Genomic DNA, 19,529 nt, shown 5'->3' with positions numbered 1-19,529 from the left:
TTTGGAAGGTAGTTAATTTAGTCCCTGCTTAGTGATTTTAGTTCCTGCTAATCATGTTGAAATTGTTTTGAATCAGAGAAAATATAATAAAATAATAAAACAAATATATTTAATATATACAAAGAACTCACAATTCATGCAGGTGAGAATTCATTTTTAATTATTATCAAAGCTTTAGTAGTGGAAAAGCTTCTAGAATAAACTGAATCAAAATGAAAGAAAAATCAGGATTCTTCCATTTCATCTGCAATATTGTTTATCTGTTGCTCTAAACAACTAAATCTATGCATGGATATAGCAGTTAAAGAATCCCCACATTAAATCACATTAAAATGTGTGCCTGTCAATCTAATGTCAACTACTAATTAGAACTAAAAAGGTTTTACTGATTCTACAGCAGTCCCCAACAACTATACTGTACCTCCTGCAGCCATAGCTGATATTTTATCTTTCTTTAGTTTCTTTTAGCATTTAGCTTTTCCTGTGCTTCTTTATTCATCTGATAGTGCATCCCTCCATTAAAATTAACCATTGCATCTGTCTTTCCCAGCAGCTCTGTGACCTGATCTCGATTATTTCTGTTCTCATTGTTGAATGAGTGATATCTGCCCCAACAGGTCTTAATCATCTGCTTTAGAGCATTGCTTTTACTGAGATATCTTTCTACAGGTTTGCCCTTCAGGACATCAGCATGAGTGAACAGAATGATGGTATAATTCAGAGCATCTTCTCCAAAGTTTTCCTGAATCCATTTCAAAGTGTTCTTCTCTTCATCTGTGAATTTCATACCCAGTTTCATCACCAGCAGGAACGCATGAGGACCAGGAGCACACAAGTCCATACACTTCCCTGTGACAGTCTGCAGTATTTCTTCATTATCTCTAGTGTCAGCTAGACCTGGACAGTCAATAACTGATGTTTTCCGTCCACTCACATCTGCTTCTTGTTTCTCACATTTGATTGTAACTGATCCTGGAGAGTTTTTCACTTCAAATTCATCTCTGTTCAAGATGGTGTTTCCTGTTGCACTTTTCCCTGATCCAGTGTTACCCAACAGCACAATTCTCAGATCTGTTAAAATGAGAAAATATTTTTTATTGAGTGATGTTTTTGATATTATTATTATAATCATAATTATTATTATTATTATTATTTTCATTATTATTATTATATTAGTATGTGCCACCACTTGATTCTTATGTCCCAAAATACCAGGTCTATAAATCTGATACACACATTTCATACCTTTAATGCTGCAGAAACTAACAGGCTAACAATTATTATGAAATTTGTAATTCCATTACTTCTTTTAGCAAAGGAACACTTTTATCTGTTAACTGAAGTTCGTCAATTTTATGTGTTCATCGCAAAAATATAGTGTTATATTCACTGTCCATCAATGATGTTGATTACAAAATAACTTTCATTCTCCTAATGATTGAAAACCATAAATCTTTAAATCTAAAAATGGAGGCTCTGACAAGAATGACATTACCAGTGAATTGCTATTTATATAAGTTACTGTATAACTTAAAGATGAATGTTTAAAAGTCCACAGCTTTAACAATGAATTATAATTACCAGCAGTATTTTATGCTCAGCACTTTTTATTCCAATAGTTCAAATATAAGTCACTTTCTATTCTTTCACGCTTATTCTTTAAATTACTGACAATAAAAAGCTATTGAACATTGCTCATGGAAATAGATATAGTTTATTGAACACAGTGGCGTAGGCCCACACAGAGTCCGTGATTATTCTCTGAATTTGAATTTCAATAATTTATATTTAGATTAAAAAAAAATCATAAATTCTGATATCTGAAAATCTGTTCTCAAATAAATAATAATACATTTGTGAAACTAACAAAATAAATTAACAAATAAATGGAAATATGATCTAATTGGCTGTCACTCAACTCCTCTACAAAGCAGTAATGCCCATAAATGACAGTGCAAGCATGGTGAATAAACAATAGTTTTGAGTATTGAGAGCCATTCAGACAAAGGGGTGCCTGACCTTTATTAGGATGGGGACTGTAATGGTTACAATAATTCATAAACAGGAACACAATATATTGTTGGATCCACAGTAATCCGGATTTCATTATCATATGTAGCTATTTGAATGGTTTTATTTGAACATATAAGCATATAAACGTATATATTTGTACGTTTGGATAGAACCTACCTTTTTTGACATGAAGTGAAATTTTTTAATTTCCTGGTCAATGACTGTGCCGACAAATTTGTTTATTTGATTGCTGAACACGAAATCGTGTTTAGATTTAGAATATGGCGATGGATCTGAGGATGGCAGCGGGCTCGGTTCCGCAGGGTACGCCCCCTCATACCACCCGTCCCCCGGCACGCTCGTTGACTTCCGTCCAGGCTCAAGGCAACAGCGTCTCACCTCACGGCCATCCTCTTGAGCCCTCCGAGCTGGATGAGCTTGCCGCTGCATCGGAGAGCGGTCCAGCGTCTGTCACGGATGACTCGACTGGGCTGCCGCCTTCGGGCCAGCACGCCCAGTTTGAGGCTGATGCCCAGATGTCTGACATGCTTGTCTGGGCCCCGCAAGCATGGGGCTGAACTAGAACCCTCCGTCCTCCCCACTGCCTTTGCGGCTGGACGATTGGTTCCTCGGGTCTGCGCACCGTTCACAGTCACGCCCTTCCCCGGTTCCTTTCTTCCCAAAAGTGCATGATGAGCTGACGATTTCATGGAGGACACGCTGCTCCACCCATCACAAAGCCTGTTGCTCATCCGCTCTCACTACCCTCCATGGCGGAGCGGCCCATGGGTACACAGGGGTCCCCCAGTCGGACCCAGCAGTTGCGATCCACCTGTGCCCAGAGAACGCTGCCACCTGGCGGAGACGCCCTGTGCTCCCCTCCAAGGCCTGTAGGATGACGTCTTCACTGACCTCTAGAGCCTACATTGCCACTGGACAGGCCGCTTCCGCCCTGCATGCCATGGCCCTCTTGCAAGTCCACCAGCCCAAGGCACTTAAAGATCTGCACTTGGGTAGTCCTGATCCCGATGTGCTGCAGGAACTGCGATCAGTGACTGACCTCGCCCTCAGGGCCACGAAGGTCACAGCACGGTCACTCAGGAACAACATCTGTGGCTGAACCTGGTCGAGATGCGCAAAATGGACAAAAAACGCTTCCTCGATGCACTCCCAGTTCTGCCTTTTTGGCAAATTCCCCTGATGAAGGACCTTCTTTCTCAGAGACGGGGAACGCTCTGGGCATCCGCACCCAGACCTCTGGAACCTCCACGTCTGGCCCCTGGACAGGATGCGGAAGATCTAGCTGATCTACCACCTGCCGTCGTAGACATGATCAACCAAGCCAGAGCCCCCTCTACCAGGCAACTTTACGCCCTGAAGTGGCGTTTGTTCGCAAATTGGTGTTCTTCCCGGGCTGAAGACCCACAGAGGTGTGCAGTTAGGTCAGTGCTCTCATTCCTGCAGGAGAGGCTGTCCCCCTCCAATTTGAAGGTGTATGTAGCCGCTATCGTGGCCCACCACGACACAGTAGACGGCAAGTCTTTGGGTAAGCACGACTTAATTATCAGGTTCCTAAGAGGTGCTTGGAGGTTAAATCCCTCCCGGCCAAGCAAGCCTTCTCTGTCAGCGACACCTGCCTGGAGTTTGGTCCGGCAGACACTCATGTGATCCTAAGACTGCGACCGGGCTACATGCCCAAGGTTCCTACCACTCCCGTCAGGGACCAGGTAGTGAACCTGCAAGCGCTGCCCCGGGAGGAGGCAGGCCTAGCCCCTTCGATGCTGTGTCCGGTACATGCTTTGCGTACCTACTTGGACTGCACGCAGAGCTTTAGACGTTCTGAGCAGCTCTTTGTCTGCTTTGGTGGACAGCGGAAAGGGAACACTGTCTCCAAACAGAGCCTTTCCCACTGGGTAGTTGACACCATTACGTTGGCCTATCACACCCAGGCCGTGCCCATGCGGGTCCGAGCACACTCAACTCAAAAAAGTGTTGCATCCTCGTGGGCACTGGCCAGAAGCACCTTCTTAGCAGACATATCCAGAGCATCAGGTTGGGCAACACCCAATACCTTTACGAGATTTTACAGTCTCAGGGTTGAGTCGGTTTCGCCCCATGTTTTCTCAGGTCCGAGCTGGTAGAACTCGCTAACACGCTGACAACTGACCGGGTGGATCGCTTGCACCTAGCGCACTTACCGAACCATTGAGGTAAAACCATGTGCTCCATGCGCCTTTTTCTTAAGATATTCAGAAGCTTTTTGTGAATGAAAGAAAGTCATACACATCTCAGATGGAATGAGGGTGAGGAAATTATGAGAGAATTTCCATTTTGGGATGAGCTATCCCTTTGTGCCTTTTATATTTTTCTTTTTTTTACACTGCTTGTACAAAAATGTCTTGGGTGATCTGCATTCCAAGCTGCACAGAAATGACTGAACAGAATTTTGTGGAAAAGTTACTATAAAGTTTTGCCTTCTGATAGGGGTTTGTATGAATTGCCCCAAGTCATCCAAGGTTGTGATCATATCATTAAAAATGTATGTTTTACTGAATATAGTTTTTATATGCTGAATGAAATTTGTCTGGAAGGAGTTGTTTGGAAGATGTCTCCTTTTTGGAATGTTTTACATGATGTCTCTGCTGAGTTTATGTCCTTTATTATAAGGAATAAGATAATGCATTCAAATGTAGAAATATGACAAACCATATCAACAGTGTTTTCTGTCAATTTTGTTTCACTCTTTACATGGTTTGCACAAAATCCTTGAAGTGCTTGAATTTAGCTTTTAAAGTAAAATACTGGAATACCTTTAAAACTGCCTTTTTTGTTGAAAAAGAAAACACGGTTTAAAAAGAAAAGTAAAATCACACATAGCATGAAAATAAACCGAGAGATTCACTCCGCTCTGGTTATTAAGCTGGAACACTGTCAGAGGCTCCTTGATCTCTTAAAGTGACAGTACAATTTTGCTCCTCTAATACAAATGAATTTTAACTCACTGTAAATTTCACACATTATTTCAAACAGTGACAGCTCATATTGTTTATGCAATTTCATGACATAATTGCTAGAATGTAGAATATAAGTGAAAATGTAAGTATAATAATGACAATAAACTAAGATATGTTCTGATGAGAAATTCTTCTGTCACTCACTCAACGTTGTGTCGAATGAAGTGACACAAGGGATCTTTCCTTGGGAGCCTCACGTACCTCTGAACTTGAGAAAAGGCCAATGAGAAATTGTCAGACAGAATTTGCATGTCCCGCCCCTGGACATACGGGTATAAAGGGAAGCAGCAGTGAGTCTGTCAGTCATATTTCTTCTTCGGAGCCAAGCGGCTGTGCATCAGCAAGCTGAATCTCACTACTGTTCCACTCACCTCTGTGGCAGAGCACTGCTGTAGGATCTACGGCGCCTTTCCAGCGGTGTTCTCCCTCTCTAAACGCTGTGCAGTCCATGCCCCTGGGCGCTTAGACAGCGCTTCTGTCTAAAATAGTGTTCTCCCTCCTAAAATTGTTTTATTTCTCTAAAAGAGTTTATTTTCACTCATAAAAGAGCAATACACAGCAGGCGTTGAACGTCCTTTTCAGGACGCGTCTTTTTAAAGATGTCTTTCCGCCTCTGTGTATTTCCTGGATGCGGTTGATTTCTCTCCACTTCTGACGGTCATAAGAGCTGCCTCGCATGCCTGGGCTGCGATCACACGCAGGCAGCATTTTATGAATGGTTCATGTGCGAGAACATAGCCATGGCCACACCTCTTCCCACGGGATTGGGGCCAGCATGGCTGGCGATGAAGGCGATTTGGGGCATACAGCGGGCTCAGTTTCGCTGGGTAAATCCTCATGAACGTCCCGCCCCTCCAGCGCGCTCGTTTGCTTCCGTTCGTGCTCGAGGTGAGGGCGGCTAGTCTGTTTACTCCCTCGGACCCCACAAGCTGGATGATTTCGCCTGTAGGATGACGTTGTCACTGACTTCAAAAGTCCTACAGCACCACTAGACAGGCCGCCTCCGCCCTGCATGCCATGGCTCTCCTGCAAGTCCATCAAGCCAAGGCACTTAAATATCTGCACTTGGGTAGTCCTGATCCCGACGTGCCACAGGAAATGCGCTCTGCCACTGACCTCACTCTTTGAGCCACGAAGGTCACAGAGCAGGCACTCGGGCAGGCGATGGCCACCCTCATGGTCCAGGAACGTCACCTATGGCTGTGAATGTGGTCGAGACAGAAGCAGACGGAAGTGATCTCGCACATCATGCTGTGGCACCGCCCCTCCGCCGGTTGTTCCACTTGCACCTAGCGCCCTTTACCAAGTTGATCCAGCGCGCTTTCTCTCCCAGGTTAGCCACTGTCACTTCCTGGATGTTCTTCCTCCCTAACCTTCTGGCCTCTGAATTCAGCTGAGAAATTTGCTCCCTCATCAGGTAGGACCTACAACCGTGCCTCTCCCATGTGTGGCTTGACAAGCCACATGGTGTATTAGCCACATATCACCTCCCCCTAGTCTGGGCAGGATGTGGCCTCCGCAGGGTCTTTTCCCCCTGAAAGAATAGGATCGGGAAAGACCACCTTCCACGACACATTTCAAAGGGTTAAGATAGCCCCAGCTGCTTCACACTCTATGTCACTCTAGACATAGGTAGAGAAAAGGCCGCGGCTGCCAGGCTTGCTCCCATGCTGGTCATGTAGCACTTGTTCCCCCCTCAGGGGTGCTGAGAACCTAAGGCTTGTATTTGACACCTTTTCTGGGGCTGTTGGGGAGGGTTACACGCAGCAGCAGCTTGCACCTGTGTCAGCGGTTCACGTAACAGGAGCTAGTGCTTGGCGCTTTGAACGGGACCCCTTGTGTCACGTCATTCAACAACGTTGAGTGAATGACAGAAGGGGAACGTCACGGTTACTGTTGGAACGTCACGGTTACTGTTGGAACGTCACGGTTACTGTTGTTCCCTGAGGGAGGGAACGAGACATTGTGTCCCTTCTGCCACGTCACTAGACCTACCACTGTAAACGGCCGTACCTTATTCTCGGCTCCTCAGTGCAAAAACCTGACCAACAGATACACGCCCGCTTCCCTTCCCTATGTCCAGGGGCGGGACATGCCAATTCAGTCTGCCAATTTCTCATTGGCATTTTTCTCAAGACCACTTAATTCGACACAACGTCTCATTACCTCCCTCAGGGAATGGAGGTTACAAAAGTAACCGTGACGTTTGGTGGTGCAGAAACAATATACTTCAGCCTTAATGTTTCTTATTTTATACAGACAGGAAATGTTACATTTGAATAAGTTTTAAGTAGAAACTAACTGGGTCCATATTTGCCAACTGAAACCAATGGATCAGCATTACATAAGGTCATTTTGACTACTTTGCATTACATAATGTCATTTCATAGCCTAGTGCATAGTGAGTTTTAACTGAATATTTGAAACAAAATCAAAAGGAATACAAAATAAATAAAAAGATTACATATATTTTTTGTCTCTTAAATCATTTTTCCTAATCTTGATGCCAGTTGAATTAGATCTGGGAATTTTAATACATTGCATTACATGTATCGCACATTGCTGCATGCAGCTTTGTTTTCATTTTTGTTTTATAACAAGTCACCACAAGCACATTGTACACTTTTGTTTGAATTTATCGGCATATTCTGTTGTTGCTGAGGGGGGTTCCATTAATGATACACTTCAATCATGTTCTTCAGAAATATGAGCAATTTAAATACTAATGCATTTTATAAATTATATAGTAAAAATTGAGCTTACCAGAAAGTTTATCTGCCATTTCTCAATCTGTCCTTAGTTTCAGTCTCCACCCGCAGAATACCTGAATGAAATGAAATGCTATTGAAAGCTCTGATGTGTTTCCAGCTCTTATGTAATGGCAAATGTTTGACAGATATGTTGTGGCAGTCTAGACATTTACAAAATCAATATAAACGGTTTTAATCTCATGTATGATATACCTACAGTGTGCTGTGAGAGATAAGAAATTATTATTGATTCTGTAACCAACTACGATAATCTGTTCCCGTGAACTTAAGTCACACTACAGAGAACTGTGCCAGAAATATAGGAAAGTGAAAGTATCTTCATGTTTTGTGCAGCTTAAGGCAGGTTCAAGCAAGTTGATAAATATACATTTTTACTTTATTTAAAAAAAAATCTTTTTACTTTATTAAGCAGTATGTGACCAGCTTTTCAAACAGAAAGATTACTCAAGCTTTGTGAAATAAATGAATAAATGGTATCACTAACAGAATTTACATAAACATATTGATACACAAAGATTTCATGAAGACATACATTCAATCAATATATTAGTGTGTTACTGACCCATAATAAACTCCAAAAAAGCCATAAAGGCAAAGAAAGCATGAACGATACCAGCGTGCTGTTTCTCCCAGATGCGGCTGAGATTTAATCACACACAAACACAACATATTTAGCAAAATCATTGGTTGTTTTAGTGGAGTATCAGTGTTAGTTTAGCTTCAGATGTGTATGCTTGTCATCTTGTCACCCTGCATGTTGATATCTTACAGACACACTGAGGAAGAGCTGTGAAGTTCTCGACCTTGGTTATGTAATCGCCTTTTCAAGTTTTCTGATCAGATGGTTATTTACTTTTAAATCCGCATGCAAGTTTGAACATCTGTTTGGCGGTGACTGACTGGTGAGAGGTGGTGGTTTGTTTTTTTAATACATCTGTAAGTGTTTTTGTGATCCAGTAACAAAACATTTTGCAACCCATTTACAAATATATTTAGCGCTGACCATTTGTGTTCGGATCATCAGAAACAGGTCTTATTACCAGCTGTAAACAGGTCTAAAATAACTGCAGCCAGAGCAAGAGGATGCTGTAGAACAACTTCCAGCAGAAGTCCCACCCACATTCATTTCCCCAGTAAGATCCCCAGGAAAAAGGTGAATAGTAAAGAAGAACAAATACTTTGTTACTGTTCTTAAGTAGTTTTTCAATATTTGTACTCAAGTATAAATATTTCTTTGGACATTTACTTTACATTTTGGAGAGAAAATTGATTATTTTACTCTGATACATTTCTCCAGACCCTTTCATTACTTTTGCAACTGAACGCCACAAAAAATACGTTATTTGTGCAAAAATTTATGCAGATCAGCGATAGTGATGTCTGATTCGTGAAAGAATAATTTTAGTCGAATCTTCTACATTGAATTAATTTGATCCAATCAAAAAAATACAAAAAGCCTTCTGAATAATTTGTTTTGCAAATCACAAATCTGAATCAAAATCACAAGCGATAGATAACAAGTGTTTTCCGTCGTCTGTCTCCACTGGAGTTTGAAGACAAGCAACTGCTCAAGTTGAAATTTGATACGTTTAGGCTTAAACATAATGAAAGCTGTGAAATAATAATTAAGTTATGTGTTATCAGTCTCCCGCCTTTTCAGGAGACCTGTTCATATGTTTTACATTTCACCAAGGTGCGTTGTGTATGAATAATTATAAGCACCAGAAAATGTCTAACAATATTTATTTTATACACCAGGGTGTTCTGGGTGGTTGCTGTAGTGTTCTCTTTCCTTTTTTAGTGCATTGCTACAGTATGTGGTTGCCAGGTTGTTACTATGCTGTTGCGAAGTTGTTTTCTGTGTTGGTAGCACATTGCTCTGCAGTTGCTAGGGTGTCTAGGTAGTTGTCAGTTTGTTGCTATGCTGTTGTTAATTTGTTTCAACTGTGTTTTGGTTGTTCTGGTTGGTTGCTGGCCCAAATGAAAAGAGCCCATTCTCTGTTCTGGACACTAAATATGACTTAGGAGCCAAGGAAGATTCAGGTGGCTGAGCCGTGGTAGGCGGAGCCATGGAAGACTCAGGTGGCAGAGCCATGGAAGGCTCAGGAGGCAGAGCCGTAGAAGGTTCTGGAGACAGGGCCGTGGAAGGCTCAGGAGATGAAGCCATGGGGGGTGAAGCCAGGGAGGACTTTGAGGGTGGAGTCGTGGTAGGCGGAGCCATGAGAACTCCGGGGGTGGAGCCCTGGGAGGTTCTGGAGGCGGAGCCGTGGAAGGTGCTGAAGGTGGAGCCGTGGAAGGTTCTGAAGGCGGAGCCGTGGGAGGCTCGGGAGTGACCTCAGTGGTCGTGAGTACTAGCGGAGACTGGGGAAAAGGTGCCCTCTTCTCTTTCTCCTTAGGCCAGCAGGGGGCATGGTCATGGGGACAGTCAAGGCTACGGGCGCTGGCTCTGGGATGGTCGAAGCTACAGGCGCTGGTTCGCTGACCGTGGCATGCTTGATCTCTGATTCGCTGAACGTGGAAGCGGAGCCATGGAAGGTTCTGAGGACGGAGCCATGGAAGGCGGAGACTGGAGAGCAGAAGCCTTTCCTCTTCTCCTCCTCCTCCGGGTGGACGAGGCTGAGCACGCTACGAGCGCGCTACGAGGTTGGGACGGACGAGGCTGGCAACACTGGCTCTGGGACGGACGAGATTTCTAACTCATTGGCCGTGGCAGGCATGGGCGTTGGCTCAAAAGCCGAACCCGGAACTGAGAGAGGTGGTTCCTCTGCGGCGAATGTCTCCAAAATGAGCCCCACATACTCCTTCCATGTATAGTCTCCGGTTTACGGCAACTCCCTCCACAGGCGTGTTGGTAGTCCGATTCGATAGACATCCTTCAGGGTATTGTCATCAAGATCAGAGTGGATGGCTGTGGTGGAGAAGCAATGGGAGAACTCCCACATTGTCAAATCCGCCTGGCGTAGTTCCGCGAAGTATGCCGTTAGTCAAGCTGCTAGATCCATTATTGGTCAGTAGTTCTGTAACGAAGGCAGACGAGGAGTGAGGATCTACATGCCGTTTTAATGGAAAAACAAAAGATGAACAGGGTAACTGAAAACACAGGGAACAAATGAAACATCCACGAGGGGAAAACCAAAATATAAACAAGAGAAACATCCACGGAGGGCACGTCAGGAACACAGTCATGACATACATTACATTTAACTACTGACAACGAATGAACAAACAACAGGGCTTAAATACACAAGGATAATGATTAAATTAAACACAGGTGAGAACAATGAAACTAGCAGTGATGAGGGCAGGGAATTATGGGAAGTGTAGTCCGGGATAGATGGCAAGTGAGAAACACAGGGCAGACAACAGGGAATCGTGACAGTAGTGATCATTCAGGTGATTTTAGTTGGACAGAATGGGCCCGTTTTGCAAAAAATCTATTTCTCTTTCTGAAAATGCAGGAAACTGTTTCAGCATTAATGCAACAACATGTACATGTATTCAAATACACACTGCATATTAGGTCTTATTAGTCTTATTTGATCATTCTTGTATGGCCACATATACCGATTGGAAATATTATTTTGTTGCACAAGCCTGTCACCTCATATAAACTAGCTAAATTAGTCATTTTATGACAAGCTTTATTCTTTATCAATAGGACAAAAAAATATATTTAATCTGAACTGTGCATTCACCATTTGACTTGATTCTTGCCCTGCTTCCACATCTTAAAATCCACGATCCCGGATCCGGGATTTAAAATTACGTCAGTAATAATGTACTTCAAATTTTAAATGTATGCGGAGGAGTTATGAGCTCATATCTGGTACCATTTGAAAGCTTAGAATGTCTACTTTCTTGAGATATGCATCACTTTGGCATTTGTTTTACACTAAGTAACTTATTTACAATAAATTACATAGTTCCACCCATCAAAAGTCGTGTCATAATTATGTGCGTTTTTGAATACGCATATTTCTCATATCGCTCAAATATGACGCACATGTACAAACCAAGTATTAAATGAAAGCTCTCATTGCCAGTAAGAAGTTCCAATAAGTATTTTTATTGAGGTATAATCACATATCTAATACACTTCGAATGAATCATGAAGTATACAATCAACATTTGTAAACAGACAAGTGAAATTATTGAATATTTGCCGTGCTACTCGCACTAGACAGCACAGTTAGCCACAAATGCTACATAATCCTTTACCTTAGGTTATTCTCTGCAAAATGAGCCGTTTTTCAGTGTTTTCTGTGGTTGTGTGCCCAAGTAATCCCTCGAGTGCAGAAACACCACAAAGTAATGTTATATGATATTCAACAATCCAGGAAAATATGTAAACATCCGATCCGGATAAAGCATATATTGCCATAAAGCTTAGACCCTCCGCTTTCTGGCAATGTCTCTCAAGATCAAATAGACCAATCAGGGGCTGTGATATTGCATCCAGACTGTGAAGTGATCACTGGGTAGGTTACGTGCCCAAAACACACAGACGCGTCTCACCAGACACCAGAGCACATATTTACCACTTTCAACAGTGTTTTATGTAATGACAAAGGGTTTTCTGTAAAATTACACTGGGATTTTGCATTTATAGCACTGTATATGGGTATGGGGAGACTTTAGATTTGGGTAGGCGGAAAGTACACCAAAAAAGGTAATATTCCTCCCTTCAAATAAATTGAAATAGATATTAAATAAAACATGATACAGACAAAATTCCTTTTTCAGGTATTTGCTGACATCTAGTGGAAACAGCCAAAACTGTCTGCTTGCTGCTAGGGTTTACAGGGCTTGAGTTATACACTTTCAAAAATGAATTTATATAAAAAAAATCAAAAAGCGCCTCCTTTTTTAGGAGGGTTATTACTGTTCAGACAACATATATTTAATTTTTTTTTAATTTTTAGCAGTGTTTTATGCAACTTCAAAGGGTTTCCTGTAAAATGACACCAAAACTGTGTATTTAGGCCGAAGTATGTGGGAATGGGAAGCTTTTTAATTTGGTTATGCCAAATCCAGGCGGAAATCCCCAAAAATGGCAAGGATCTTAAGAGGTTAAATTGACATGCAAGCATCTCAGAAAATCTGTACTTCAACACAATCTCACTGGATTTTTGATTTTGCTTTGTTGTTCATGTACACTAATATAGTGGGGGGACTAAATACAATTTACTATTTACTAAAATATCTGAAAATGTATAACAATCTCACGTGGGCTACTTTCTCAATTCTGACCTCTGGTTTTATTCAGATTGAATGATTTTTAAAGTATATAGCCTAATTATGTTTGAAGATGATGACAGAGCAGAACGACAACTCTTGTTCATTCTGTAGTGTGCAACGCACGTAGCTGTTTATTATTTAATTAAATTACATCCTTCTGCCGTTTAATTATCACACTTGGCCATATCGTGTTTTTTTTTTGTTTTTTTTTAATTGTCATTGATTTAACCTCATAACTGTCACATCTCATATCATTTTCTTATGAAAGCATACTGTAGTATGGTACCGAAATTAGCAACAAGATGAAATCTTACCATTAGCAAATGCTCCTGTGATAATTGCTCAAGTGTGTAGAATTTTGCTCTCAGGTCAAGAATGTACTTTTTAAATTTGGTTTTTAGTCTGTGATGGTTCCTCCTCCCAATTTTCCTTTAGAACATCGAAAACCACACGGCCAACATCCATAAAGTAATACAAACAGGAAGAGTCCCGTGGAGGCTTGCGGGTCCTCTCGAACTGCAAAAAATCAGGACTCGAGCCACTTATCCCAATTTTGAGCATCATCGTGAACAAACTTTCAAATCATATTTTAAAGAGTTTTATTAAATCATACAACCAGGCCGTCTGTCTGAGGATGGTACACACTGGTCCATCACCAGATTTAATCCTCAGTAATCCATATGAAACTAATGCTCTAATCAGTGAGGATCTCTAAGGCGAGGAAATACTAGAGTTCATTCAGAAAATTTCTTCGGAGACGATGGTTGTGCCTGCTGTTCACGTGAAGACACACCCATTCCTGTATTCCTCTGACGCTATGCTGTTGGATTGAGGGCGCATTGCAGTGGCGATTTCTCTTTGCACAGCAGTGCATATTGCCCCTGGGTGCTTCAACAGCGCAGTACAACCCAAACTCGAAAGAGTTAGTTAAAAGAGCGATTTCCTCTAAAAGAGTGATTTCCTCTAAAAGAGTGATTTTCTCTAAAAGAGCAAAATACACAGTGGCGTTGAACGTCCTTTTCAGGATGCGTCTTTATAAAGATGTAGTGTAGTTCCTGGATGCAGTAGAGTGCTCTCCGCTTCAGACGGCCACAGGCATTGTCTCGTGTGTCTGGGTAGTGATCTCACCGAGGCTGCATTTGTGGATGGTTCATGCTATCACTGCAAGAGCATGACCATGACAACGTTGCTGCTGCCCCCCAGCATTGCTCCTTCTTCCCACGGGATTGAGGATGATGCGAGTGGCGCTGGAAGCTATCTGGGGATGGCAGCGGGTGCGGCTCCGAGTGTGCCGGGGTACCCCCCTTGGACCACCCGTACCCCGGCACGCTCGTTGACTCCCGTCCGTGCTCGAGGCAACAGCGACTCGCCTCACAGTCAGCTCGCCTATCCTCTAGAGCTCGCTGCATCGGAGAGCGCGGCGTCTGATGCGGATGACTCCCTTGGGCTGCCGCCTTCGGGCCAGCATGCCCAAGCTGAGGCTGACGCTCAGATGTGGGCTTTGACTGTAACTCCCCGTCCTCCCCACAGCCATCGCGGTTGGATGACTGGTTCCTGGGGTCCAGGATCCACTCACAGCTGTGCCCCCCCTCCCCGGTCCTGTTTTTCCCGGAGGTGCATGATGAGCTGACATCGCTGTGGAAGGCACCGTTCACCAAACGACATCACAAAGCCACACGCTCATCCGCTCTCGCTACCCTCGATGGCGGAGCGGCCCACAGGTACACAGCGATTCCCCCGGTGGATAGGGCTGTTGTGCTCCACTTATGCCCCGGAAACCTTACCACCTGGCGGGGTCGCCCTGTACTCCTTTCCAAGGCCTGTAGGATAACATCCTCGCTGACAGCGAAGGCCTATAGCACCGCCGGAAATGCTGCTTCCGCCCTGCACGGCGTACTACCTGCTCCGCCCCGTCAAAAATACTCGTCCCTTTGGTGCCCCTAGCACAGAGATTGGATGCGTGGCTCTCACTTCCCAACCCATCTTGCTGGCTGGCCCGGACCATCCGACTCTGTTACGCAATTACATTACTGTTACAGACAGACAGACAAACATCCAACAGATAGATTCATACATACATAGACATATATTGGACATATTTAGAACTGCACTGTGCAAAAGTGCTAAAAAGTGGATTTCTTAACACAGAATCACAGACAGGGATAGCTGAGATCCCACATACAATTTGTCCCATTAAATCGATTGGAAGTGGGACTGCCCACGTGCAATTTATTTGCATTGGCTGAAATCATCACTTTTTGGACATCAGTTTTTTAACTCCTGCATCAAATTTATGACTTAAAATCACATTTAGGTGACTGTAGGACTCCCCCTGAACAACATAAGCCATTCAAAACATAAAAATTCCACTGACCACAAAACCTTTATTTCTGTGAATGGGTCAAATTGGAGGTGGGATGTGCAGATCTCAGCTCTGGACAGACTTGGGAAGCTGAAACTGCTATTTCTGTTCTTCTTCAAGCCTCCTCTTTCTATGGTAAAAATTTCATTAAGAGGATATAAAAAATTTTGTGCGTACCCCTTTAAGGATTTTTGCGCGCAATTTTCGACTTCCTCAGATATTCTTGAAATTTATACCATAGAATGAGGAGGCTTGGAGAAGAACAGAAACAGAGGTTGGAACACACTAAGTCTGTCCAGAGCTAAGATCTGGACGTCCCACATGAAATGTATTTACATTGGCTGAAATCATCACTTTTTGAACATCATTTTATTAACTCCTGGATCAAATTTATGACTTAAAATCACATTTAGGTGACTGTAGGACTCCCCCTGAACAACATAAGCCCTTCAAAACATAAAAATTCCACTCACCACGAAACCTTTATTTTTGTGAATGGGTCAAATTGGAGGTGGGATGTGCAGATCTCAGCTCTGGGCAGACTTGGGAAGCTGAAACTGCTATTTCTGTTCTTCTCCAAGCCTCCTCTTTCTATGGTATACATTTCATTAAGATCGGAGGAAGTCGAAAATTTCGCTAAAAAAAACAAAGTTATCCTCTGATTTTCTTGAAACTCACAACAAAGAAAGAGGAGGCTAAGATTAGAGCAGAAATGCAGGTTTTAGCTTCCTAAGTCAATGTAGAGCTGAGATCTGGACATCCAACATACAATTTGTCCCATTCACAGAAATTATGGTTTCGTGGACAGTTGAACTTTTAACTCCAGGATCAAATTTTTTACTTTGAATCACATTTAGGTGACTCAGTGAAGCCCCCTGAACAACATAAGCCCTACAAAACCATCACATTCCACTGTCTACGAAACCACTATTTCTGTGAATGGGACAAATTGTTGGTGGTATGTCCAGATCTCAGCTCTGGACAGACTTAGGAAGCTGAAACCTGTTCTCCTGTACAAAATACACAAATACAACATGTGTATGCAACTTACAACTCATAAACATGCATCATTTGCTTAAAAAATGAAAGTGTCCATAAGCAATTTGTTCTATGGAGACTCAACAACAAGTTCATGCACAATTCATTTTAAACAATTACAGTAACGTTTACATTCGATTTGATTGACAAAATCCCTTTGGCAACCCTCAGAATACACAATATAACAAGTTTATGCAACTATCAACTCATAAATATGCACAATTAGCTTAAGTGTGAGACTCAAAGGTCAATTATTAATCATTACCATTGTAATACGCTTATAGTTGGAGAACCATTGCAACAGGATTGAAAATGGAGAAGGGGGGATGGGCTCCAAATACAAGCCTAAAAATGCAATTGAGTTTGTAGTGTGGAGAAACAGTATGCTTTATTATGTTCCTTTATGAAATAGTACTCAACTCAGCACAAAATAACAATTTATGCAACTATCAACTCTTAAACATGCACAATGAGCTTAAAAAATGACTTCCCACGAGCCATGCATTTGGCGCCATTCAAACAAATTGGAAGTGGGCACTTCCTGTATGATTCAGTGGAAAAAGCCTTGAATCATATGCCAGCAACTTCCGCCGTCGAGTACTCCTTCCTGGGGCCTTCAGATACAACATGCAATGACTTCATATCCCTCGGTGTTAAGCAAGTACTTTAAAAAAAATCAAGAAAAATATTCCTGAAAAATTATTGTCACATTACACTCACAGGTCACTTAACAAAGTCATTCAGACTTTAACCTTTTCACAGTGTCTAAGGGGCCCCTGAGACTATTAAGAGGACTAAGGTCTAGGATGTAAAAAAGTATTTTTAATTATTTTCAACAGATCTCTCTGCCTGTCATAAGAATCAATGAGACTGGCTGCATTTTAGGCCTGTGTGCAACAGTACATTCATCAGAGGCTTTAATACATAGCAAGCCCCCAGGGCCTCCAAAATTTAGGCCCTGACTCGGGGGCCCATGAGAAGCTACTGTTGTGAATTTGGAGATGTTTGGGGTTGTGTACATGGACCTGCTGTGTAAATACTAGGTACAAATTGTCCGTGGAATGTGCTCTATCTTTGCTCCCTGAGCTCCAACGGATCCGAAATTTCACTAGGTTGCACACCTGGTGCCCCTCTATCACATACTAAGAGGGCAGACTCCTCGTACGCTCAAGCTATCCCAGATGTGTATGACTTTCTTTCTTCTGCAGAACACAAATTAAGAATATAAGAAATATAATTTCTCAGCTCTGTAGGTCCAAACAATGCATGTGAAGGGTGATCAGATCTCAGAAGGTACTAAAAGCACAATGATTGCATTTAAAATTAATCCATAAGACTCCTGTGGTAAATCTGTCATCAGAAGTGAAATGATAGATGTAAGAAACAGATAATATTAAGAAGTAATTTTTGTCTATAAATCTCCAATTTCACATAGTTTTTGATGATTCACATTCTTCATGCTTATCGCCACCAACTGGGCTGAGGGGAGGAATTATAGTAAAAAAGGACTTGCAGGAATTTTTTTCAGGAGCACTGCTATTTTCGCACATCCACAAGCAACGCCTGTATTTACGCATGTTGGTGGAGGAATAGCTTAAAACGACCAAATCATTACTGATGGGTTATTCATGTTTGCCTGGTTATGTGTGTGTTTACTGGGGGCTTTTGAAGGGCTCTGGGGGTAAAATTTACAAAAACATCTGAACATTTACAACACTCTTACCTAAATCTCATGAGGGTTACAATTACTAACATCATGGTTACTGTCAAACCTCCATTCCTTGAGGGAGGGAACGAGATGTTGTGTCGATTGTAGTGACACATGGGTCTTTCTTGAGAGCCTTTGTGTCACTACAATTGACACAACTTTGAGTGAGTGACAGAAGGGGAACTTGTTCATATTGTCCTCCGTTTCAGTCTCTTGTTTCTCAGCAAGACATGAGGCAATCATGTGCTGAATTAGATTTATGTTGTTTTTCTTGGCAGATACATTTAGCACATACTCTAACAGTTAGTTGAAGGGCACTTCACCCAAAAATACAATTTCTATCATTACTCACCCCCAAGTATTCTGGGGAACACAAAAGGAGATGTTAAGAAAGAATGTTAGTTCCAGTCACCATGCACTGTCGCATTTTTTTCTCCCATACCTTCTCCTTATCATCTCCTTTTAAGTTTCACTGTATAAAATAAAATCATAAATGTTTGCAAGTGATGACAGAATTACTATCACTTTAAGAGTACAAGTCAATACTCACCAGTTACATTAAAATGGCCATTCCCTATCTGTCACTCACTCGAAATTGTGTCGATATAGTGACACTAGGGGTCACTCTTGAGAGCCCGAGACGCCTTTGATCTTTGATAAAAAGCCAATGAGAATGGGCAAGTTGTATTTGCATGCCCCTGCCCCGGACATACAGGTATAAAGGAGGGGACGCTGCATATCACTCTCTTCGGAGCCAAACGATCCAAGGTTCAAGCTGAGCAAGCAATTTCCATCCCTCAACTCTGCTGGATCCTTATTGTGCATTATAGCGGCTTTCACCCCTCTCTGCACAGGTACACTGCAGAGATCTAAAGAGCTTTCTAAAGAAAGCAAGCCATCCCAGCTGCTCCCTGCCTCGGTCCTTCTACCTACGGGTATGATGCCGGCACGCTAAGTGCTGGAAACGATTTGGGAACCACAATGGGACCACCTCTGCGCTTAAATCCTATGCATGTTCATCGAGGTAGTCGTCGAGGTATTCGAGTATGTGGATGGCCACTTCCCTTAGCGGGGCAAGGGCTGCCTCTGCGACCTTCGTGAAGACCCGAGGGGACAGGGACATGGCTGTAGAACACAAACCGTAGGAAGGGTGTCAAGGAAAGATAAAGATGTGGAAGTACACGTCCTTCAGGTCTACCGCTGCGAAACAATCTTGATGCCGGACTCAAGTTAGAATGTGTCTTTGCCTAAGCATTTTGAATGGGAGTTTGTGAAAGGCCTGGTGGAAAACTCGCAAGTTCAAGATCGTCGCCTTTCTTGGGTATGATGAAGTAAGGGCTGTAGAAACCCTTCTTCATCTCGGCTGGAGGGACAGGCTCTATCGC

General features: G+C 42.7%; 1 protein-coding gene across 1 annotated transcript; it reads right to left on the bottom strand.

The window, feature by feature from the left end:
- Positions 1-454: 454 nt before the first annotated feature.
- LOC127651985 (GTPase IMAP family member 9-like) lies at positions 455-7,840 on the bottom strand. Its single transcript, XM_052138052.1, has 2 exons — positions 7,791-7,840; positions 455-1,071 (listed from the first exon to the last, which is right to left on the bottom strand). Exons 1-2 carry the CDS (start codon positions 7,807-7,809, stop codon positions 455-457), a joined length of 636 nt encoding a protein of 211 aa, XP_051994012.1. The 5' UTR covers positions 7,810-7,840.
- Between the last annotated feature and the right edge of the window lie 11,689 nt (positions 7,841-19,529).

Source organism: Xyrauchen texanus, chromosome 11, assembly GCF_025860055.1.
Source record: "Xyrauchen texanus isolate HMW12.3.18 chromosome 11, RBS_HiC_50CHRs, whole genome shotgun sequence".
NCBI classification, from domain to species: Eukaryota; Metazoa; Chordata; class Actinopteri; order Cypriniformes; family Catostomidae; genus Xyrauchen; species Xyrauchen texanus.
The sequence above is the reverse complement of the archived record's forward strand: the minus strand, read 5'-3'. Positions and strand labels throughout refer to the sequence as shown.